The 24,707-nt window shown below is 41.3% G+C and overlaps 1 protein-coding gene and 1 long non-coding RNA gene across 2 annotated transcripts; one reads left to right on the forward strand and one right to left on the reverse strand.

Moving 5' to 3' along the window:
• Positions 1-9,317: 9,317 nt before the first annotated feature.
• Gm46805 lies at positions 9,318-18,512 on the forward strand. The gene is made up of 3 exons (XR_001783845.2): positions 9,318-10,383; positions 11,658-11,801; positions 13,115-18,512. It is a non-coding gene; the product is annotated as a predicted gene, 46805 (long non-coding RNA).
• Commd2 (COMM domain containing 2) lies at positions 16,776-24,111 on the reverse strand. The gene is made up of 5 exons (NM_175095.4): positions 24,014-24,111; positions 23,849-23,926; positions 23,118-23,200; positions 22,469-22,642; positions 16,776-19,303 (listed from the first exon to the last, which is right to left on the reverse strand). Exons 1-5 carry the CDS (start codon positions 24,078-24,080, stop codon positions 19,106-19,108), a joined length of 600 nt encoding a protein of 199 aa, NP_780304.2. The 5' UTR covers positions 24,081-24,111; the 3' UTR covers positions 16,776-19,105.
• Between the last annotated feature and the right edge of the window lie 596 nt (positions 24,112-24,707).

A 24,707-nucleotide genomic window follows, 5' to 3' on the forward strand; every position in this document is an offset into this window, starting at 1 on the left:
CATGAGGAACTGTATTAAGAGGTTGAAGCATTAGGAACTTTGAGAACCACTGTTCTATTGTAAGCATATGGTTCCCACTCACCTGTTGATGGAGGCTTGCTTCCATGAAAATGAAGAAGTAAATAGCTATGTGAATAATGCAACTATGGATCATAGTGGACCAATACTTCAAGACCTCACTTTCAAATATCTGGGGGCAAACATCTAAAACCAGCACGCCATCATCACATAGCAATCTGTTTCTGATTTTTGAGAACGGCTAACTTGTCACTCAGGAGCTGTATTGCTTATATTCCTTCTGTGAGGCCACAGGGGTTCCAATGTCTCCACATCCTCACTAATTCTTCTTTTCTATTGTTTTGATGGTAATGTTCCAACAGGTATCAAATGGTATTTTATTTGTGTTCTTGTTTTTGTTACTGGAAACAGTGTTTTACTAAGTAGCCCTGGCTGACCTGGAATTTCCTGTATAGACCAGGCTAGCCTCTGAGTCACAGAGATAGGACTGCCTCTGCCTCTCTGCCTCTCTGCCTCTCTGCCTCTCTGCCTCTGCCTCTCTGTCTCTCTCTGCCTCTCTGCCTCTCTGCCTCTCTGCCTCTGCCTCTCTGTCTCTCTGCCTCTCTCTGCCTCTCTGCCTCTGCCTCTGCCTGTCTCTCTGCCTCTGCCTCTCTGCCTCTCTGCCTCTCTGCCTCTCTGCCTCTCTCTGCCTCTCTGCCTCTCTGCCTCTCTGCCTCTCTGCCTCTCTGCCTCTCTGCCTCTCTCTGCCTCTCTGCCTCTCTGCCTCTCTGCCTCTCTGCCTCTCTGCCTCTCTGCCTCTCTGCCTCTCTGCCTCTCTCTGCCTCTCTGCCTCTCTCTGCCTCTCTGCCTCTGCCTCTGCCTGTCTCTCTGCCTCTGCCTCTCTGCCTCTCTGCCTCTCTGTCTCTCTCTGCCTCTCTGCCTCTGCCTCTCTGTCTCTCTCTGCCTCTCTGCCTCTCTGCCTCTCTGCCTCTCTGCCTCTCTGCCTCTCCGGTGCTGGGTTTAAAGGCATGTGCTACCCTGCTGTTCTTTTCATGGGACTTTTGACCCGGATTTCCTGAATGATTAGTGACCTTAAGCATATTTTCATATGCCTACTGGCCATTTGTAGATCTTCTTTGGAGAAATTCAAATCCCATGACTGACTACCTTTGAGTAAGAATGCTGGTGTTTTTGTTATTGAGTTACAGAATTCTTTGTATGTTCTGTTTATTTTTTTATTTTTTTGTCAAACATGTGACTCACAAATGTGTGATGACTAAAGAAACTTTTTATTCTAGGCATCTATGTTGGAGTCAGAGACAAACACCTACTAGCTGTGCCTGGAAGATAAGTTAACCTTTACTCAGTGACCTTCATCCAGACATGTACACCTGGGACCATCTACTTCTTATGATATGACTAACTGCATTTTTGGCTTCTGTAACCTGCTTATGCAGACATTCAAGGACTATTGTGAGGTAGCCTGACTATCTAATCTTGGCAGAGCAGAATAGCTCCTGGATTGCTTGTGTAGATACTCAAGGTATTCTTGTGAGTTTCCCCTTAAAAATCCTCCCCTCACCCCTTTTGGCATGGCAATTTCAAGTTTGTCTCAGAGATTGTTGTCCTGCTAGCAGTAATGAATAAATCTCTAAATTATTATTATTTTTGAGACAGGGTCTAACAGCCCTGTCTAACAGCCCTGGCTGTCCTGGGACTCACAGAGATCTGCCTGCCTCTGCCTTCTGAGTGACTGGATTAAAGGTTTGTGCCACCAGGCCTGGTTAAATTTTCATTATAATTTGATTGAGTCTTTCCCCAGGGATCAGGAACACCATAACAAATACAGCCTGCCATTCTGTGTTGCCTTTGTATACTGCTGATATTGTCTTTAAAATTTAATTTTTAGATTTTTTAAAATTTTATGCGTATGTGTTTTCTACCTGCATGTATATATGAGTCTGAAGAGATTAGGAGAAGGGGGTGTTAGTTCCCTTAAAAGGGGAGTTACAGATGGTTGTGAGCAGCATGTGGGTTCTAGGAACTGAACTGAAACCCTCTGAAAGAGAAAGTTCTCATACACTGAGCTATCTCTCCAGCCTCTCCACTTAATTATTTCTTCTTTAATTTTCCTAAGAAGTGCTTTGCAGTTGTCATCATACAGATTGTTTCATTTCCTACGCATATTATTCTTCTTGCCATAGAACTAACAACACCGCTTTCTTTCAAGGTTGATCATTTCTGTTGCTGCGATAAACATTGACCAACAGCAATTTCAGGAGGAGGATTTATTTCTTTTGGCTTACAGGTTACAGTTTATCATTTTTCGGGAAGCCAAGGTAGAAACCTGGGGAACTGAAGCAGAGACCACAGAGGAACACTGCTAGTTCAGCTACACTTTTCATGTGTCTAAGGGATGGACTGCCCACAGTGGGCTGGGCCCTCTCACATCAATCATTAACCAGAGAATGCCCCACAGACTTGCCCATAGGCTAACTGGGAGAGACAATTTCTCAAGTGAGATTCCCTCTCTCGAGTATCTCTAGGTGTGTATAAAATTGATTAAAAACTAACCAGAAGAATGTTCAAGAAATTTCTTTTAGTGGAAACTTGTTTTCCTATATAAAAATCATTTGTAAACAGAAACAATTTTCTTTTTGAACTTAGATATCGTCAACCAAAGAAACAGTTCCCATTTCAGAGGAGTAAAAGAGTTTGTTCTGGAGTCAAATATGAGTAACTATGGCTTTAGGAACACATATTAAACTCTTCTCAAATTCCACATTCTAACATGGTAATAGTTTGATAAAATTTTTACAGTAACAAAGACAGTCATAAATCAAGGCACATGTCAGATACATTGGTGGAGACTTAAAGCAGAAAGATGAAAACAAAGTACAAGTTGGAATCTCAGTCCTGGACGTCTGGTGTTGTCTAAAGCATTATTAGCTTTTTTTGGTGGAAATTGGGGGTCTTCATAATTTAATATATCCTAAAGGTTTTATTTATTAGTCACAGAATGTTAAGTTAGATGCAGAGGTGGGCAAGGAATGGCTGTTTAGAAGGCTAAAAGTAGCCTAAGATAAATTGTAATCAGGTTCTGGACCTGCATCATTCCAACATCTGAAAAGTCATCGAAACTCTAATTTGTCAGTCAACCTTGTAGAAAGTTCAGAAGGTACAGCTTCTTTTCAGAACTTTCCTTCACAGTGTCTTTTACTTATTTGTTGAATCTAATTGCTCTGTCTCTCTTTCTCTCCCTCTCCCTCCCTCTCTCTCTAAAGATTTATTTATTTTATGTATATGACTACACTGCAGCTGTCTTCAGACACACCAGAAGAGGGCATCGGATCCCATTGCAGATTGTTGTGAGCCACCATGTGGTTGCTGGGATTTGAACTCAGGACCTCTGGAAGAGCAGTCAGTGCTCTTAACAGTGCTCTTAGCCAGCTGTTCAGCCCCTCTGAAGTGTTGAAAGTGAACATTTGTGCATGACTCCTCATCTTAGAGGAAAACTTGGAATTTTTAACATAGTATTTAAAAACCCATAGGCTTTTCCTGTGGGTAATTTACAAATAGTTGTGTTACGTTGAAGTAACTCCATGATATTCTGGTGTCTTTGTTTTACCTTTTGTTTATTTTTAACTATTATCATTATGTATTTATTTCTTTAAATGATTAATTTTTATTTTATTTTAATTTTTAAAAATTTATTTATTATTCTCTAAGTACGCTGTAGCTGTCTTCAAACACACCAGAAAAGGGCATCAGATCTCATTACGAATGGTTGTGAGCTACCATGTGGTTGCTGGGATTTGAACTCAGGACCTGTCAGAAGAGCAGTCACTGCTCTTAACCGCTGAGCCATCTCACCAGCTCTATTTATTTTATTATTTATTTGTTTTACTTGTTTATTTGGGGGTGAGGGGGAAGACAGGATCTCACTGTGTTAGCCCTAAACTCACAGAGATCTCCCTGTCTCTGCCTCCAGAATGCTGGATTTGGAGGTGAGTGGCAGCACAAATGGCTTTTTAAAAAACTTATTTATCCATCCATTGATTGATTGATTGAAATGTGTGTGTGTGGAGGGGGGGTGGGCAAGAGCCTGCAGAGGCCAGAAGGGGGTGTCTGATCCTGGTTATGGGCTATATGATGTGGTTGGTAGGAATTGAACTCCAATCCTCTGGAAATACAGCAGGCTCTCTTAACTGTTGTGCCATCTCTCCAGTCCCTAGGTTTTTGGTTTTGTGTTGCTTTTTGGGTGTGTGTGTGTGTGAGACACATGTATTGAATTTTTCAGATGCTCTTTTTCTGCATCAATCGAGATTATGTAGTTCCCCAACCCTTAACTTTGCTGTATTATGTTAACTTTCACAAGCTGCTTGCATTCTATGAATGGTTTCTCCTTGGTCAAAGTATGTGACTCTTTCGATGTGCTGGTGATGTTTTTTAAACATCAATTAGCTGATGTTTTTTAAAATTAAAATGCTGAGATGTCAAGCAGGATGCTTTCTCTGCAGATGCTGACACAGCTTGGAGGATAAGAATCTACAAATCACTCCCCAGAAGATTGAAGGTTTTTTTTTCTCTTGTTTTAGTATTATTTATTTATTTATTTCATGTGTATGAAGGTTTGCTTGCATGTATATCTGTGTATGATGTGTGTCTTGAAATAGAATTAACAATGGCTATGAACTATCATGTGGGTGTTGGAAACTGAACTAGGTTCTCCTACAGGAAAATAGTGCTCTTAACTGCTGTGCCACCTCTCCAGCCCTCTTTTTATTTGAATTTGATATCTTCAACTCTTTTGAATGTCAGTCAATAAAGAAGTCGCAGGAAAGAGGATGTGGAAAAATTGCATGTTGATTTTTTACTGTGTATCAGAATCGTGTGGCAAGATTTTATAGATCTCAGTGCAATCAAATCAGAACCTATAAAGTCAGGAATGTTTGTTATTCTGTATATTTTGTTACGATTACTAAATGATTCAAGTATATGAGCTGGTTTAAAAACTGTCCAAGTGAGAACCTTGCTCTTGCCATTCAGTGGAATCCAAACGTCTTAAATGTCTTGGCACTAAAGAAGAGAAGACTGCCATGAACTTTGAGAGCTTACTGCAAACCGTATCTACCAGCAAACAAGCAAACTACAGTTCAGTTCTCCTCCATATTTTACATTCTCCTCTGTCTTAGGGTTTCTATTCCTGCACAAACATCATGACCAAGAAGAAACTTGGGGAGGAAAGGGTTTATTCAGCTTACACTTTCCACACTGCTGTTCATCACCAAGGAAGTCAGGACTAGAACTCAAGCAGGTCAGGAAGCAGGAGCTGATGCAGAGGCCATGGAGGGATGTTCTTTACTGGCTTGCTTCCCCTGGCTTGCTCAGTCTGCTCTCTTATAGAACCAAGACTACCAGCCCAGAGATGGCACCACCCACAAGGGGACCTCCCCACTTGATCACTAATTGAGAAAATGCCTTACAGCTGGATCCCAGGGAGGCATTTCCCCAACTGAAGCTCCTTTCTTTGTGATAACTCCAACCTGTGTCAAGTTGACACACAAAACTAGCCAGTACATCGTCCTTCTCCTCCATCTTTCTTTGTTGTTCAATAGAAACTAACCATGCCCCAAGAGCCAGTGAGATGGCTCGTGGGTACGGGCATTTGCCCCTAAGCTTAGTGGCTGGACTTTAATCCCTGGGACCGATATGGTAGAGAGAGAACTGACTATCTGTGCCGTATGGCTTTTCCAACCGCCCTGTTTTATGCATGTACACTCACTACAAGGAAACATGAATCCTTTATAAGGACAACATGAGGCACTATGTACATAGCGAAGGGGTCCTGTCTACTTGGTAAATAATGAAAGAACGACCAGATAGTGTAACATCCTGGTTAGAGTCACAAAAGTTGGGGGACTAAAGGAACCTAACAGAGGAAAAAGAGAAGGAAAATCCATCTAGAGAGATAAGGGATATCGAAGCAGAAGCCATATTATAAGACTTTACATGCCAAGTTAAGAAGTTTAGACTCAGGCTGGAGAGAATGGCTCCACGGCTAAAAGCATTGACTGTTCTTTCAGAGGACCTCACTGCAATTCTCAGCACCCATGTGGCAGCTCACAACTGTCTACAACTACAGTTCCAGGGATCTAATGACTTCTTCTGGCCTCCATAGGTGTCAGTGTGCACACGCAACACACTGGCCTCCATAGGCATCAGTATGCACACACTGCACACTGGCCTTCATTTTCATCAGTGTGCATATGCTGTACACTGGTCTCCATAGGCATCGGGATGTACAGGCTGCACACTGGTTTCCATAGGCATCGGATGCACACACTGCACACTGGCCTCCATAGGTGTCAGCATGCACAGGCTGCACACTGGCCTTTGTAGGCATCGGGATGCACAGGCTGCACACTGGTCTCCATAGGTGTCAGCATGCACATGATGCACACTGGCCTTTGTAGGCGTCATCGTGTACATGCTGCACAGACATGCTTGAGGCCAGAACAAGCATACACTTTAAAAAAATAATAAAAAAGAAACTCTTTTTAAAAAGAAGTTTAGACTTTCTTCCAAAAAGCAGTACACATCAACTAAAGAGTTTTAAGCCTCCAATGGATAGGATTCCTTGTTTTGATTGTGCTAAAAAGCCCCTAAAAGAAAGACCTACCCCTTCTCCTAAGGTTCCATCAACAAACTAAAGTATGATTCCACTGAAGGTCATGCTGGGAAAATCAGTGAGTTTATTAGGCTTCCTTTAAAGAACACAGGTGAGTGTTACATACAGGGTGTGGGGACTTTCTCCCTGTCTTAGTTAGGGTTTTACTGTTGTGAACAGATACCATGACCAAGTCAACAATATTTTAATATTTTAAATGTTATAAAGGACAACATTTAATTAGGGCTGGCTTACAGGTTCAGAGGTTCAGTCCATTATCGTCAAGGTGGGTGTATGGCAGCATCTAGACAGGCATGGTGCAAGAGAGTTCTGCATCTTCAATTAAATGACTGGCTTCCAGGCACCTAGGATGAGGGTATTAAAGCCTATGCCTACAGTGACATACCTACTCCAACAAGGACACACTTTCTAATAGTGCCACCTCCTGGGCTGACAAACCATCACACTCCCCTAACAAGCTATACCTAGAAAACCTTTACTCAGTAGGCATGAGGGTTTGCCAGGGTGACCCCTATTCAGCCTATATATACTCTAACCCCTCTCGCAGACCACATGCAATTAAGTCACAGTTGCTTACACCAGGTGGCAGGAAACAAGTGGATTCTAAGATGAGACTCTCATACTCTCCTCTGTCTTTCTATCCAAAGCCCAGATGGCAAGATCATTTTCAAGGGGGCACAGCTGAATGCCTCAAGATGGCAGTTGCTTGGCTCAGAGGATGCTCACTTGCCACAAATAGAATTCTGGCTGCTGTGTGAGAAATTTTTTTTGTTTTGAGTGGGAGAATGAAATGAGTTTGATATGAGCTAGTCAGAGACTAGTGAAAGCCCAGATCTGGTGGCAGGTAAAGGACCCTAGGCAAGAAACAGTGTTGGCTCACTAGGCAAAGGGCACTGGAAATAGGGAGATGTGTGATAATCTGAGGCAGGCTTAGAAAAGTATAATCAAGTGACTTGACTTGATTACAGAAGGGAATCTAGGCAACGAATCAAGTTCTCTAGCATCAGTCAGTGTGTGAAAAATGGCTTAGAGCAAAGTGCTGGAGAACACTCACAAGAAAGAGGGGCACCCAGGAACACCCCACACGGAAGAATAAGAATGCAGTGCTCTGCATGTAGAATTAAAAACACAACAGCCAGTCAGACAGAAGGGCTGGGGAAACTGTTTAAGTCATTAGCCACACTCAATGCCTGAGAAGTCAGAGCTGGACTTAACCACCCAGCAAGTCCTAGCGACAGTCCCATGAGTGGCTGGGGAGGGAGGCAAATTATCTTACGTTACTAAAATGGAAAAGAGTGTGCGGTACCTGCAGATGGGATGTGAGCCAGGAGATGTGAAGATGATATAGACTCCAAACTGTTTCTTTTTCCTTTAAAATAAATCATGAAAATGACGAAGTAGAAGTTTTTAAAAGTATCAGTATATTGAAAGAATGGGACTCAGAAACATAAGGAATAGATCGGTCACAAGTAGAGATACCAGAACACTAGTCCAGGTACCAGGGAGGACTGCTCAGGTAACAGTGGCTACCAGAGTCACATGACCCGAAAACCAATGTCATGGGGGAACCTCTCAGCGTGGCTCCTTAAATTAGATTAGAAATATAAGGTGCCAACTTTGGCAAAAGCTAAAAGCCTCTTCTCTGTTCCACTAGAGACAATTAGAACATATTAAGGCGGGTTTTCCTAACTCAAAAAATTATGAACATGGGACATTTCTTACTTTAGTAAAAAATCTTTTGGGGTAAAATAAAAAATGGATATAAAAACAGAATGATTTCTTTAAAGCTAATTTCTCCTAAGAAGCTTTAAACTTCCCCTGGCCAGCTGCTACTTTTCTGTTAGGCTATCGAAACCACTCAGCACGGGAGGAATGACTCTTTAATAACTGGCTAAGAAGAAATTGCTCTCAGACCCAACTAAATTATACCTGGGAAGAATTATAGCAATCCATCATTATAGGAAATATGTGACTAGAATCTGCTAGAGGTTCAAGAACCTAAAGTAAAACACAAGACATTAATTTCACAGTACAACTAGGAAGAAGCCTCAAGTAATTAAAAAGAAATACTGTATCTAAACAACCAAATATTGTTCAGTCATACAATGGCAGGAATTACTGAGCCATGCTACAGTACAGAAGACCCTTGAGCACATTAAGAGAAAGAAGCCGACAGAAAGGCTATCTACTCACAACTTATGTGAAATATGTATAGTTGACAAATCCATCAAAGTAGTCATGGTGGCCAGAAGCCAGACAGAATATTGATGAGGGACAGCTAATGTAAGGTTCTTTAATCAAGTGAGTGGATGGTAGTACAACTTCACAATCATATGAACCCCACTGACTTTGACAGGGTACATTCTATGTTCTCAGGCCCCTCTATAAGAGCAGTGTGTATTCCAAATCACTAAGTCATGTTCAAACCCTTAAACAATTTCAAAACAGAGGTTTCAATGTGTCATTGAGGTAGCTTAAAGGATAAAGGCCCTTTCAAACAACCTGATTTGAGTTGATCCCAGGGACCCAAGGGAAAAGGACCCATTCCTCCAGATTGTCCTCTGACCTCCAAATGTGCACTGTAGCAGTGCCCTCCGAAATAAATAAAACTGTAAACAAATGTATAAAAGGTTTTAATTATATTGATTATACAATAAGAATCTGGATTAAAAGTATTTCTTGTCACCTCAAAGTATCTGGATTAAATGATTTATCCCACTTTAAACAATTGTATTAAGAAAAAAGTCCTTCACAGGAGCAACCCCTCGATTTCAGTTGATTACAGATGTGGTCAAGTTGACAACCAAGAATAGCATCACACTAAATTTGAGGCCAGCCTAGGTAACAGAGTGGGTGAGGCCGGGTCTTAAAAGACTTAACAAACAAGCTGAACAAAGTAGTGCACACTCCTTCAATCCCAGCACTCAGGAGGCAGAAGCAGGTACATCTCTGTGAGTTCAAGGCCAGCCTGGTCTACAGAATGAGTTCCAAGCTAACCAAGCTATATGGTGAGACCAGGTCTCATTAAAATACATACATACATACATGCATGCATACATACATACATACATACATACATAGACACAAACCCCTAACAAACAGTTAGGTGCACACCATGAATCTCAGCAATCAGAAGGCAGGAACAGGTGGTTCTCTTGCGTTTGAGAACAACAGCCTGGGCTATGGGCCAGCTGGGAATACATAGTGAGTCCCTGTCTCAACAAACAAACAAACTTCTAACAAGTGAAGCAAAACACAACAACAATTCACAGCCTTTCTGGAGCTCCTGTTGTGTAGCATTTTTATTATGTTACAGAACTTCAAGTAACCTGACCTTTGAAGGATTCTCTGAGTTCACTGAGAAGCCTTTCCATTCTGTGAACCAAGCACATTCCTTTATGACCACAGGCACGCACTTTTCATTGGATTTATAACAATCACCACATTGGCATGCAGGTGAAGGAGAACTCAAGTTTGCTTTTCCCATCACACCTCTAGTTACCTCAGGGAACCCCACTTCACTGGAAAAGGCATAAGGACGCTTTCTGCTGTGCCGTGCACGACCACATCTTACCCAGCATCCTGCAGGAATCTGTGTTCTGCAGAACACTCCAGGGCTCTGGCCACTGGAGTGCACTCCAGCTCTGCCCTGCCTTCTGGACTGCAGCACGGTTGCTGTGAAGCACTGTCAACAGGTAGGTGCAAACATTGCTTTTATCCAGAACACCCGCTCAGGGAAGCCTGTACTGCAACTTAAGGGGCTTTAGGTGAGACAGCTCTGCAGGATGAAATGAACTAAACACACCCAAGCCAGAAAACTATCCTTCATTCCACACACAAGGACCACTCCAAACATGTAATAAATGACTAACAAAACTGAACCTGCCTGTACTCTGTCGAAAAAAAAGTTAGAAAGGTTTCAAATTGTTCTGCATCCCCCCTCCCACTTATACATACCAAAAATAAGTGAAGTGTACCTTTAAGAAAGTAAAGGGTGGGGGAAAAAAGAGATATAAACTTCATATGGTTGGTAGCTGGGCAAACTATTCTATTTCACACAAATGAAAATGAAAGATACAGCCTAGTCTCCTTTGGCTTGCATAACCCTTGAGGAGGGTTGATGACACGAAAGAAATGATGGATACATGAACACAGAAAACCTGGGATCGGGTAGTCGGTGCTCTCAAATGGAGAGACCACAGTAACCCTGAAGGACAGCGTGTTTGTTGTATTACAGTTGAGCAGGGAGATGGAGGTGTGACAGACAGCTGAATAGGAAAGGAAGCCAAGCTATCATATACAGCACAACAAAGAAGCCATTTAGCTTCTCAGTCTCTAGGCCACAAACAGCTGAGGGGAGAAAACGATGGTGGGCATTTCCTGTATACATTATCATTTCACACAGACCACAGGAAGGTTTCTTCATCCCTTTGAGAGTCACGCGGGAAGGCTTTGCCATTTTCATGGGGCTGAGGCTTTGGAGTTCTTGGCGTTGCCATGACTCTGTCAACATATCCCCTAGGGATGTCACTCACTCCTTACACTAAAATACTGTGATTTAAAATCAAGCAAAGAGCATAGGCTGTCAGTTCAACCGCCATGTAGTTAGCAATATTTATAACAGTTGGAAACCACAATTTATGTTGAAATTAGATAAACAATTCATCGTATAAAGAGTTGCTTGGGTTTAGAATGGCAGCGCTCTAACTGAAAACCAAGTTTACTTTATTTTATTTTTCCAAGACAGGGTTTCTCTGTGTAGCCCTGGCTGTTCTGGAACTTGTTCCATAGACCAAGTTGTCTTCGAACTCAGGGATCCACCTGTCTCTGCCTCCCGAGTGCTGGGATTAAAGGTGGTCACCACTATGCCTGTCTGAAAACCAATTTTAGAGTGTACTAATGGAAGCGTTTGTAGTTGTCCCTTTGTGCTTTAAGCCTATCTAAGAAAATAAAATTGGTTTTTTGATAGGGTTGCATCATAGACTGCAGACAATGGATGGATAGCATCCAGAAGACTCAAGTTGAGTTCTTCGGCCAACAGTTACAGCTGGTGATACACAACCTGCTGTGCTGCTGAGGCTGAAGCAGGAAGAAATGTGTGAAGCTACCTCAGGTGACACAGTAAGATTCTGTCTCAGAAAAACCAAACAAATCAGTCAACAATTATAAAAATCCTTAAATGCCCACCTTAGTGTGCAGTGTATCACTGCTTTTCTTCGTGGTATATCTTGCAAAGATGAAAAAGAACAGGTTTGTTCAACTTATCAAGTACTTACATATTATACATACTTACTTAGTCCCCCACCCTGCTTTTCCTTTGTTTAGATACTATTAAAATATTTCTGGGCTGGAGAGATGGCTCAGTGGTTAAGAACACTGACTGAACTTCCAGAGGTCCTGAGTTCAATTCCCAGCAACCACATGGTGGCACACAACCATCTATAAAGGGATTCAAAGCCCTCTTTTGGTGTGTCTGAAGACAGCTACAGTGTATTCATATAAACAAAATAAAGAAATCTTCTAAAAAATTTTTTCCACAACATTCTTAAAGTCAAATTCACAATAGAAAAGTCATGATGTTACTATCTAGAAACAAAGTTAGCATGCTCTAGTTTCTTAGAGTATATTGAATATAATGCAAAACTATAAAAGAATGAGAACCTCAGTCTCCAAACTATTTGATACTGGTAAAGATTTATTGAATATTTTAAAAAGTCTGGTACTGGGGGTTGGAGATATGGCTCAGTGGCTAATAATACTGGCTGCTCTTCCAGAGGTCCTGGGTTCAATTTCCAGCATCCACACAGCAGCTTATATTGGTCTGTAACTACAGTTCCAGGGAATCTAGCATCCCTACAAAGACATTCATGTAGGCAAAACACCAATGCATGTATAACAAACAAAAATGTATATAATTTTTTAAAATGTGCAGCTGAGACTGAACCACCAACCAAAGAGCATACACAGGTTGGACCTAGGCCTCCCTGCACATATGTAGTAGATGTGCAGCTTGGTCTTCATGTGGTTCCTGAACAACTGGAGCAGGGGCTATCACAAGAGCTGTTGCTTGTATGTGGGATATGTTCTTCTAGCTGGGCTGCCTTGTCTAGTATCAGTGGGAAAGGATGCACCTAGCCCTGCAGAGATTTAATGTGTCAGGGTAGGGGGAATACCCAAGAGGACCCCCACCTGCTCAGAGAATGGGAGAGGGGGAGGGGGAGGGGCAGTCAGTGGGACATTAAGTGAATAGGTTAAAAAATTAATTAATATTTAAAAAGTTTAAAAAGTTCCAAAACAAGAGCATGGTGGTCTCTGTATGTGTGGATTTATATATTTAATGTTAGTGATTTAATAAACTTTTAGGTGATTTTTTTTATCTTGTTTTGACTTATCTAAACTTTTTTTTTCCTTTTTCTTTTTTTCCAGAACATGGTTTCTTGTGTAGCCCTAGCTGTCTTAAAACTCTCTCTGTAAGCCAGGATGGCCTTGAACTTTGAGATCTGCCTTCCTCTGCCTCCCGACTGCTGGGATTAAAGGTGTACACCACCTTTAATAAATAAATCTTTAAAAAAAAAAGCCTGGTACTATGCTAAATATGATATACACATAGTTCCATTTAATGCATACATAGGAGGGTGGCTGTTGTTTCTAATTTTCTATTTAGTATCTTGTGGGAGTGCTCATATAGATGTGGGTGTACATGTATGGACATGTGTATATATGTATGTATGCACACATGCGTGCTGATGTCAAGTATCTTTCCTTAGTTGCTCTCCACCTTTATTTTTCAAGACAGCATGATCGCTTTCAGATACCACTGGTTCAGCAACGCTGGCTGAACATCAGCTTCAGAGATCTATTGTCTTTCCCTCACCTAGGTGACAGTCATGTTATGCAACACCGATTTTCATGCAGGTGCTGGATACTGGAACTTGGATAGACCTGCTTTCATGGAAGGCACATTATCAACAGAGCCTTCTGGCCTCCCCAATGTAATATTGCCATACAGTAACAATACTGAGAATAACAACACAAATTTAAAATCACTTTGGAGAGAGAGCTCAGTGGTTAAGAGTACCTTGCTGTCCTCTTCAGAAAACCCAAGTGTGAGTCTCAGCACCTATGTCTTCGCTCACAACTGTAACTCTACTCCCAGAGGATCTGAAGCACTCTCGGGTCTCCATGAATACTGCTCACACAGTACACAGATATACATGCAGGTGAAGCATCCATATACATGAAAATATATAAAATGTTAAAAAAGTATTAAACTAAAACATTAAGGGGGGTGGGGAGATAGCAAGTCAGCAAAATTCTCAATATACGAGCAGATGATTTGAGGTAGGAGCCCCAGCACTCACGTGAAGACTCCTGTGTCAGCAAGGGTCTGTAAGCAGGTTTGAGAAGCAGGGAGGTGCTGGATCTCACTGGCTATGAGAGGCCCTGTCTCAATAATCATAATAAAGCAACAAACGAAGACTCTCAATATCAACCTCTGGCCAACACTTGTTATATGTGCAAGAGCATGCTCAAGAACATACACTACAACACACACACACACACACACACAGAGAGAGAGAGAGGGAGGGAAATCATACACCATTTTCAAGTTGGTTTCACTGCAGAAATGCAAGGAAGTTTCAACATACATAAATCAACCAATCAGTGTACTACAACATATACACAGACTCAAGGACAGAAATAACATGTTCACATCAACAGATGCAGAAAAAGCCTCTGACAAAATTAACATCCCTTCATGATAAAATCCCTGAGGAAACTAGAAATAGATGGAACGTATAGCAACACAATAAAGGCTGCATAAATCCGAAACACATTATATGAAATGGGGGGATTAGAAGGCATTTTTCTTAAAGTCAGGAATGAGACAAAGGTGCCCACTCCTATCTTATTCGATGTAGTGCTTAAAGTCCTTACCTGCACAATGAGAGAAATAAAGGGGATACAGAGAGGACAAAAGGTCAAAGTATTCCCTATTTGTAGATGTCATGACTTTATACTTAAAATTCTAAAGACCCCACCAGTGAACACACACACACATACACACACACACACTGAACTTGCTGAGAAGGAAATCAGAAAAAAAAATTCCAGTCACAATAGCTTCCAAAAAAGTAAACAGTAAGAAATCTAACCAAAAAGGTAGTGATTTGAAAGAAAAATATCTCCCATTGGCTCATGTGTTTGAACACTTGGTCCCTAGCTGGCGGTGTTTGGAGATGCTGTGAACTTTGATGGAGGAAATATGTCATTGGGGCAGCTTTTGAGAATTTATAGCTTTTCCTCACTTCCATGAGTTCCTTCTGTTTCTGTGTGTGTTCTCCCAGCTTCCTGATCCGCTGCATGTTAGTTACCATGCCTCCCACTGTAACGGACACTAGCCCTCTGCAACTGTGAGCCACACTAAACTTCCTCTCTCAAGCTGTCTTCAGTCATGGTCATTTATCACAAGAGAGAAATCACTGCTGCAGAGGGAAAGACTTCTACACCTAAAACTGAAGGAGGAAGTGAAGAAGATCCTAGAACATGGAAAACTGTCCATGGTCATGGATCAGCAGAAGTGATACTGTGGAAATGGCGACTCCCCAAAAGTTATCTGTAGATTCAACATAATCTGCGCCAAGATTCCAATGACATTCTTTAAAGAACCAGAAAAAATAAAACCACCCTAAAATTTATATAGAAGCACAAAGGACCCAGAATAGCCAAAGCAGACTTTGTTTGTTTGAGACAGTCTCATTATGTAGACCAGGCTGGAATGCAGCTCACTGTGTAGACCAGGCTGGCCTCTGCATACTGAGTACTTGGATTAAAGGTGGACAGCACCACACCCAGCATCCAAAGTCATCTTAATCAGAAAGAGCAATACTAGAAATATCACACTACTACATTATACTATGTAGCCATAGTAACAAACACATGACACGAAACCATCTGACGTGTAGATCAATGGAATACAACAGAGGAGGCAGACAGAAACCCATCAGTAACGGAAAGACAGAATGAGAATACAATCTTTGCCTATTATATTCAGATAGGGGACTAATAGGAGGTATAAAGAACTACAAAATTTAAATATGAAAGGGATGGGATGAGCGGGGCAGTAGTAGCACTCACCTTTTGTCCTAGCACTTGGGAGGCAGAGACAGGTGGATATCTAAGTTCAAGGTCAGCCTAGCCTACAGAGTGCACTCCAGGACAGTTAAAACCCTGTCTCAAAATACAAAACAAAACAAAAAATTTAAAAAAGAAAGGGAAGGGATATAGCTTAGTTGTCAGAGTGTTTGCCTAGCCTGCACGAAGCACGTTAAAATTGAACGTGGTGGCACTCTAATACCAGCACTTGGAAGAAGAGGATCAGAAATCCATGACTATTATTGGAATACAAAGCAAGTTTAAGCCTAGCTTGGGCTACCTGAGACTGTCTCAATAACAACAACAGCAGCAACAAGCAAACAAACAAACAAACCACATTATCAAACAACTGAAATTATACAACCAATAAATAGGTAATAAATTGAACAGGTAGGAAGAAATTCATGTGTCAAAAGCAAATAAAAAACACCTCAAATTAAAACTGCCTTGAGATTCTGTGTCACCCCGATCAGAATGAATATCATTAAGAAAACAAATTAAATTTACAAGTTCAAGGTCAGTCTGATCTATTATACTCAATTCCAGGCCAATCAAGGCGACTTGGTGTGGATCCTGTCTAAAAAAGAAAGAAAATGAACAGCAACAAAGGCTGAGAACGTCAGAACAAAGCACTCTGCACTGTGGATGGAAATGTAAACATGTATGGCCACCACGGAAGCCGGTGTAGAGGGCCCTCAGAAAACTAGGAAGAGAACTACTCCACAACTGCTGTACTGTTTGAGGATACCAAAAGGATCCTAAGTCCACATGATACAGAGATATAGTCATAGCCATGCTTACACCAGTACCCTTCATACCGGCCAAAAAGTGGAATGAAGTCTAGATGCCCACTAACTGATAAGTGGATAAAGAAAATGGAGTACATAAATACAATGGAATTTTTTACAGGTGGGTTTTTTTTTTTTTTCGTATAGGTGTTTTGCTTATGTGCATGTTTGTACACCACAAGGAAGCCAGAAAAGGGTGTCAGATCCCTGGAACTAGAGTTTACATAGACAGTTGTGATCTGCCATGTGGGTGCCGGGAACTGGGGAACTGAACTCAGATCTTCTTCAAGAGGTACTAGTGCTCATAACTGCTGAGCCATCTCTACAAGCCCCAATGCAATGGAATTTTATTCAGCTATACAGAAAAACTGAAATTGTGACATTTGTAGGAAAATAGATACAACTGTAGATCATTATGTTAAACAGAAAAATATAGACAAATACCATACTTTTACTATGCAGAATCTAGATTTAAATTAATGTGTTTCTTCTATATGTGGATCCTAAGAGAGCTTACAGAAGGGGAACAAAGAAAAGATGATGGAATACTTATGACATGAAAGCAGAGGGGTGACTCAGGGATGGTGACCAGCAAGAGGAAGTGGGGTCGGGGTGGGTGGGGGGCTAGTAAGGCGGGGAAGGATCAAACAGTACAAAGACAGTACAATGATGTATATGTATGAAAACATATAAGGGGTTTCATCATGAAACCCTTTAATTTACAGGCTAATTTATTTTTAAAAAGCAATTAAGAATTGAAAATTACCCAATGTGTCATAAAACAATGTCTGAGAAAAACAACAACAACAAAAAGGAATATGCTTACCTGATGGTGTTTAAGGTCTAAAAGGTGTTGGAGGGAGGGGCAGGGGGATTACTCACAATCTTTCTTTGCCCCCAAAGGGCCCATCACCACAGAAATAATCAATATGAGAACAGTTGGGAGAACTGTTTTTGTTTTTGTTTTTTTCCTTTTTCAAATAGCATATGCTTTTATCTTGGTGTGTGTGTGTAGACCGAGTCTCTTCATGTGGCCCTAGCTGGCCTAGAATGTTCTGTAGAGCAAGCTGCCTTGGAATCACAGAGCTCTGTCTCCTAGGCACTAGAACTAGTCATGTACCACTATGCTAACTGCTTTCATCTTTTGATTGAGCTAAGACAATGAACCAAGGGGTGGAAGAAAGGTTGCTTAGAAGGACACAGGCTAATCATTCAATATTGGGAGTGGGGAAACCTAGTTCATCGTCTGTCCGCTGTGGACAAGTAAGCCTCCCAGAGCTGTAACAGCTTGGCAGGGAGGCTACCTTTAAACCCCGTGACATGCACTGCTAACTCATGGTTTCCTTCCTTGTGGGTTTTTTAATGTGGCAGTTTCATTAACTTAGCCCTCAGTGTAATTAAAATTATGTCTATACATCTAAGACAACTAGTGGGTAAACGTTTTTGTCAATATGCCAGATGACCTGAGTTCTATCTCCAGGACCCATAGGATAGGAAGAGAGAACTAACTCCCTAACTTTAGCCTTTGGATGAAAACACACACAAATAAAGTAAATATTAAAACATAAAGCAAACCAAAACAAAAAAACAAAAACCTATTTTGGGGCTGGAGAGATGGTTTGGTGGTTAAGAGCACTGACTGCTCTTCTAGATGAGCTGGGTTTGAGCCTCAGCACCCAGTGGAAGCTTACACCCCTTTGTAAGTCTAGCTCCAAGGGATCCAATACCCTTTTCTGGCCACTGTGTGCACGAACACACAAGGTGCACAGACATACATGTAGGCAAAACACCCACCCACACAAAATAAATATGTAAAGATAAAAAAGAATTGATCATTCTACTTTTACATCATTGTTTGTAAATCTAAGTGATGGTGTGTCTTTTAGTTGCTTTGGGAATGGGGGAAGTTAGTCCCTGATAAAATGTACATTAGACCACACAAACTTGTATATCACTTAAATTAATTAGCCCCAATAACTCAAATGTAAGCAATATGGTAAATGATACTTATCATCTTTACATACAAACAAGAATACACATGCTACCTGTAACAATATAGAAAAGCTTGTAGAAATCCTATTTGTCTTTTTCTATGGCTGTAATTGTATAGTGCTTTTAGAAGAAAAAAATATTGAACTGTCTAGAAATAGTTCTAAGTAGTAACAGTGAATTTTATTTTCAAATTTTGATCAAGAGCAAAGGAAATAAAGTAGATAAAAAAAATATCCAAGTCCGAAGAGTCCACAGAAATCAGCAGTATTGATCCATCTTAGTTGGTGCATCCTCTTTACACACTTGAAGTAAAAAATGCTTTCCAACCTGCAAGAAGCTGACCGCATTCAGCACCAAAACGGAGCTGCGGCTCAGCTTCTGATCAAGATTTCAACATCCTGAGCAGGGAAAGAAACTCCACGAATCCAGACGTACCACTGCCACGCCAGTGTCTCCAACTGGAAGGAAGGAAACCTCAGAGCTACTTGATGCTGCGGACTACTCTCCTGCAGTGGTTTGTTTTCATTTCCTCTAACGCCTGCTCCAGCTGCTGAACCAAATGAAGCAGGGTAGCTGGGTCTGTCTGCAAGAAATGAGTGCTGTGGTCGCCATTCTGATCGAGGTGCAGCTTTATGGTCACTGCTGGCTTAATCTGTTGCCGGAGACTTCTGCTTGCAAGCTTGGAAACAAAAGAGCACAGTAACTAGTAACTATGCTGCATAGATAACACTTAAAGTACACTCTGCTATGTAAAAATCCAATTCTAGGTGCATCACAAATGTCAAAATGAAAAGTAAACTTTAAAACAGTTGGAAAGAAAGCAACAAGATTGCAGAAGTGGATGCTCACAGTCAGCTATTGGATGGACCACAGGGCCCCCAATGGAGAAGCTAGAGAAAGTACCCAAGGAGCTGAAGGGGTCTGCAACCCTATAGGTGGAACAACATTATGAACTAACCAGTAGCCCCCCCCCCCCCCAGCTCATGTCTCTAGCTGCATATGTAGCAGAAAATGGCCTAGTCGGCCATCACTGGTAAGAGAGGTCCCTTGGTATTGCAAACTTTATATGCCTCAGTACAGGGGAATGCCAGGGCCAAGAAGTGGGAGTGGGTGGGTAGGGAAGCAGGGCGGGGGGAGAGGGGGGTGGTTAGGGGACTTTTGGGATAGCATTTGAAATGTAAATGAAGAAAATATCTAATTAAAAAATGTGGGAAAAAAAAAGATTGTAAATACAATCTTATGGTGTGGAAAGATTCTTTAGACAGGATAAAAAGGCACATGTTACAAGTTCAAGGTTGGCATGGTCTACACAGCAAGTTCTAGGCCAGCCAAGGCTACATGGTGGGGCCCTGTCTCAAAGAGCCAAATATAAATAAATACATTCATGCTGGGCGTGGCGGCGCATGCCTTTAGTCCTAGCATTCGGGAGGCAGAGGCAGGCGGATTTCTGAGTTCGAGGCCAGCCTGGTCTACAAAAGTGAGTTCCAGGACAGCCAGGGCTATACAGAGAAACCCTGTCTCGAAAAACCAAAAACAAAAAATAAAAATAAATAAATAAATAAAAAATAAATACATTCATTCAGTTAAATAAAAAAAAAAATTAAAGCAGAGGTTGGTAATTTTTTTTCTGTAAGTAGCCAGATAACAAGTATTTTAGGCTGTGCACACCATATAGTTTCTGGTCCAATGAGTCAATTCTGTCTTTGTATTTTAAGAGCAGCCAATATATGCAAACAAACATGGCTATACCAACTAAAACTTTATAGAGAGAAGTAACAAGTCAGATGTGGTCAGTATGCTGAGTCCTAATTCAAACTGCAATTTAAGGCAGGCAGTGGTAAATGCCTTTAAACTCAGCACTCAAGAGGCAGAAGTGGGTGGATCTCTGAGTTCAATGTCTGCTTGGTCTACAGAGAGTTTCATGACAGTCAGAACTACACAGAGAAACCCTGTCCCCAAAAACAAAATGAATTAATGAATAAAAAAATAAACTGTAATTTTAAAAGGTAAGAAAAAGAGTAACAAGATACTAGTAAGACAAAAAAGGTTTATCCTATAGAAAGGGGGAAATGATTGTAAAGGCTTACATTCTTTATATTTCTAAATTCCCACTTTTGTTCTGATGCATCCAAGGATGCCAAATTAATTTTTTAAATAACTGCTTCAATGTCACGTTTATCAAAGTATTTACAAGGGCTTCCTATTGTCTGCTATATTACATCTAAATTCTTACCAAATTTCTGTAACCCATTTTGGCTTCTGTCTTAGTCAGGGTTTCTATTCCTGCACAAACATCATAACCAAGAAGCAGTTGGGGAGGAAAGGGTTTATTCGGCTTACACTTCCATATTGCTGTTTATCACCAAGGAAGTCAGGACTGGAACTCAAACAGGTCAGGAAGCAGGAGCTGATGCAGAGGCCATGGAGGGATGTTCTTTACTGGCTTGCCTCCCCTGGCTTGCTCAGCCTGCTCTCTTATAGAACCAAGACTACCAGCCCAGGGATTGTCCCACCCACAAGGGGCCTTTCCCCCTTGATCACTAATTGAGAAAATGCCTTACAGTTGGATCTCATGGAGGCATTTCCTCAACTGAAGCTCCTTTCTCTGTGATAACTCCAGCTGTGTCAAGTTGACACAATACTAGCCAGTACAGCTTCCTTATTTCAGGTTACACAGTCTCTACTGTGATAATGACGCACAAACTTTGATTCCTATTACCAATATCTGGATTAAAAGAGAGATTTTAAAATTTCTGCTCTCCAGGCCAAACTTTATACTAGTATCATCAGAATCAGATAGGGCACATCTATTTTGAGTTTGTGACTATGTGATATTGAGTACACAGACTCGTACACTTTTCTTTGTGTATTTTGTAGATAACATCTTTCTAGTTGAAAAAGTATCTCACACTTGTTACCCAGACTGGTCTCAAACTCCTGGGCTAGTGGCCCCACTGCTTCAGCCTCTCAAGTAACTGAGACTTGGGGTCTGTATTGGGCCTGGATCCTGGATTTATGAGTCTTCCAAAATAGCTAAATGACAAATCTTTTCAAAAACAATGTTTTACCAGAGAAGCCAGACATCAATGATTTTTTTGTGTTCTGTGTAAGTTTTTTTGTTCCGGTGCTAGAGATTCAAGCTTGGGCCTCGAATACACTAGGAGAATGCACTACCAGAACTAACCCCGGCCCTATATAGGAGGATTGCCTCAGTCACTGCATGTGTGCACAGATAAAATGAGTTAAAAAAAAAAAAAAACTGCATTAAATACTTCCGATGGTGGTTACCTTTGGAGAGGAGGGAAGGAACAATCATTAATAGGAGGTAAAAAAAAAGATGTCTCTGGGGTCCTGGTCACGGTCACATCTATTTTGAGTTTGTGACTATGTGATATTGAGTACACAGACTTGTACACTTTTCTTTGTGTACAAGAGAGAACTGTGTTTTTAAACTAAGCATTGCCAAAAACCAAAGCAACACAAACAAACAAGTCTGTTTTGTAAACCATACTTTCTTCTAAACGACTTCTTAACAACTTTTCAGATTGCACAACTGCTACTGTGCCTGACTACCTGAGTTCAGTCCCTTCGGACAAACTTCTGAAAGCTGTCCTCTGACCTCTACACAAGTGACATTCATGTACGCATACATTAAGTAAACACATGTAATAAAAACAAATTTAAAACCTTTGCAAATTAAACTCAGTAAATCAAATTAGAAATAAAAGGAAATGAGCTACTTGTGAAATGACCCAAAGTGACCATTAAAATCTACATTTTCGTTTTCACACCAGAGCTTGGTTAAGTTGGTAAATAACAGATTTAAGAAAAGGAAAAGCCATACCTGTACATCTAGCCGCCACTCAAGACTATGGTAACTGGGAAGACGAGGTGCTAACTCGTTCAGAATAGTTCTGATCTCCTTTCTGTTGTCCAGGTAGAGCTGAAGCAATAATTTGTTTAGTTCTTCAGAGAATCCCAGAACAAAGACAGAGTCTTGGAAATCCAGTTCAGAAATCTAAAGGTAAATTGAGTTCAACAGAACACTGGAATTTATCTTTGTCTAGTAAATGCTAAACCATTTCTACACACACAAGTACATTATATCCTCTAATTCTATTTAGAACATTCCTTAAAGACCCACCATTCTGAAATCCAAGTTACTAATATACAAAATAACCTTATTAAAATAGGAAAGAAATTAAGATGCCTAATTTTATTTAATATTTTTCCATCAAGCCAGATAATGACTGCTGATACATTTTTAAAAATGCAATATTTCATTCTCCCATCTCCTGACATACATGGGTGATGGCACATGATGCAGAAATAGAGACAATTATAATTTAAACCGGCAAGAGGAATTCATATTAGATAACGCCAATAGCACTGTTTTGGTATACTGCACAAATTCGATTATGAGTTAGAAATATTGTAATAGGCGCCAGTTTGAAAGGATCTGGGTGATACAATACAGCTCTCAGAAGTCTTACCATAAGCTTTGAGCTCTCGGTGAGGAGATACGTTAATCCTTCCACACCATGCTGGATAGTGTCACTACTCACGTTCAGTTTTCCTAAGGTGGTGGTGGTGGTGGTGGTGGTGGTGGTGGTGGTGGGGTGGTGAAGAAATAAACAGATTATCAATTTGTTTAAAAATAAACACATTCAATTGCTCTGTTTTCAAACTATACAATAAAAATGAGTTAAGCGGAGACTACTGTTCCTTCTTAACCCACTCCACTAACAGGGGCCTTGGCTATTTCCCTCCAAGTCAGCCTAACAAAACACAAACCTGTGAACAGACACACAAAGCCCCTTCAACCCAGGCAGAAGGAGAAGTCAGTAGAGATGTTCTTAATCTCAACCACCACCACCACCACCCCCCCCCCCCCAGCTTAGAAAAAAAGCAGTTTCTGGGTAGCAAATGTTTACTAAACACTTCGATGACAGTTCCACTTCTTCAGCATGCGGTATTTTATTAAGCACCAGAATATTTCTAAAAGGCAGGTGGCACTGTATTCATTTTAAATATGAAGATATTTGTTCCACACTAGTTATAAAAGCGCGCAGCTCCTTGCAGTGTGCGCCTTGACTGACTGCTCTGCGGGGTTTTAAGAGGAACAAGGAACAAGACCCTAGGACCTGCAAAGACTCCTGCGGAGAAAGAGAATGGATCGCACTCTCCAGCTCCACAGACAGAGCCCGTCCTCCCCCTTTCTTACTGGCGGCGCCTTCGTAGATCTTCGGGTTTGAGCCCCGTCGGAGGAACTCCACGGCGATCCTCCCGAACTCGGCGACCACTGCAACGGAAGTCAGCAGCAGGCTGTGAGTGCCGGGCTGTCCCCCGGGTTGTCCCCGCCGCAAGCACCCCGCAAGCACTAACTTACCTGCAGTGTCCACTTGCGGCAGGAAGGCCAAGTGCTCCTTGTGCTCCTCGGACAAATCCAGCAGCATTTTAGCGGCTCTTCAGACTTTGCCACCCGGCGCCGGCCCCGCCCTCACCACTTCCGACCTCTGTGCAGGCAAAAAGAAGTTCCGGCGGGCGTCGCGGTACAGCCCATGCTTTGGGTTCCGGTTGCTGGCAGTCCTAGGAGCACGGTATCGTCCGGTTCACTCTATAGGAGTGAAGGTAGGCAGTGAACGCTGGTTAAAAGAGTTGAAGGTACAAGTCTTCCACTCATTCATGAGCCATCCTGCAAAAGTGTAATATGTAGTGCTGGAGAGATGGTGGTTAAGTGGTTAAGATCTCTTGTTGCTCTTGCAGAAGAACCAGATTCGGTTCCAGTACTCACGTTCTCAACCATCACTAACTCTAGTTTTGGGTATATAACACTCATGTATATGTATATGTATGTGTATGTGTATATGTGTATATGTATATACATATACTCATGTATATGTATGTGTATGTGTATATGTATATATATGTGTATATATATGTATATATGTATACGTATATTACATGTATATATACATAAATATATATGTAGTGACTATTTTGTACACTCCACAAATACCTTGAAGAAACTACACTATGACTACACTATGAGCAGAGGTCTTTGCATTAATTTCTGAAGATAC

Source organism: Mus musculus, chromosome 3 (assembly GCF_000001635.26).
Source record: "Mus musculus strain C57BL/6J chromosome 3, GRCm38.p6 C57BL/6J".
NCBI classification, from domain to species: domain Eukaryota; kingdom Metazoa; phylum Chordata; class Mammalia; order Rodentia; family Muridae; genus Mus; species Mus musculus.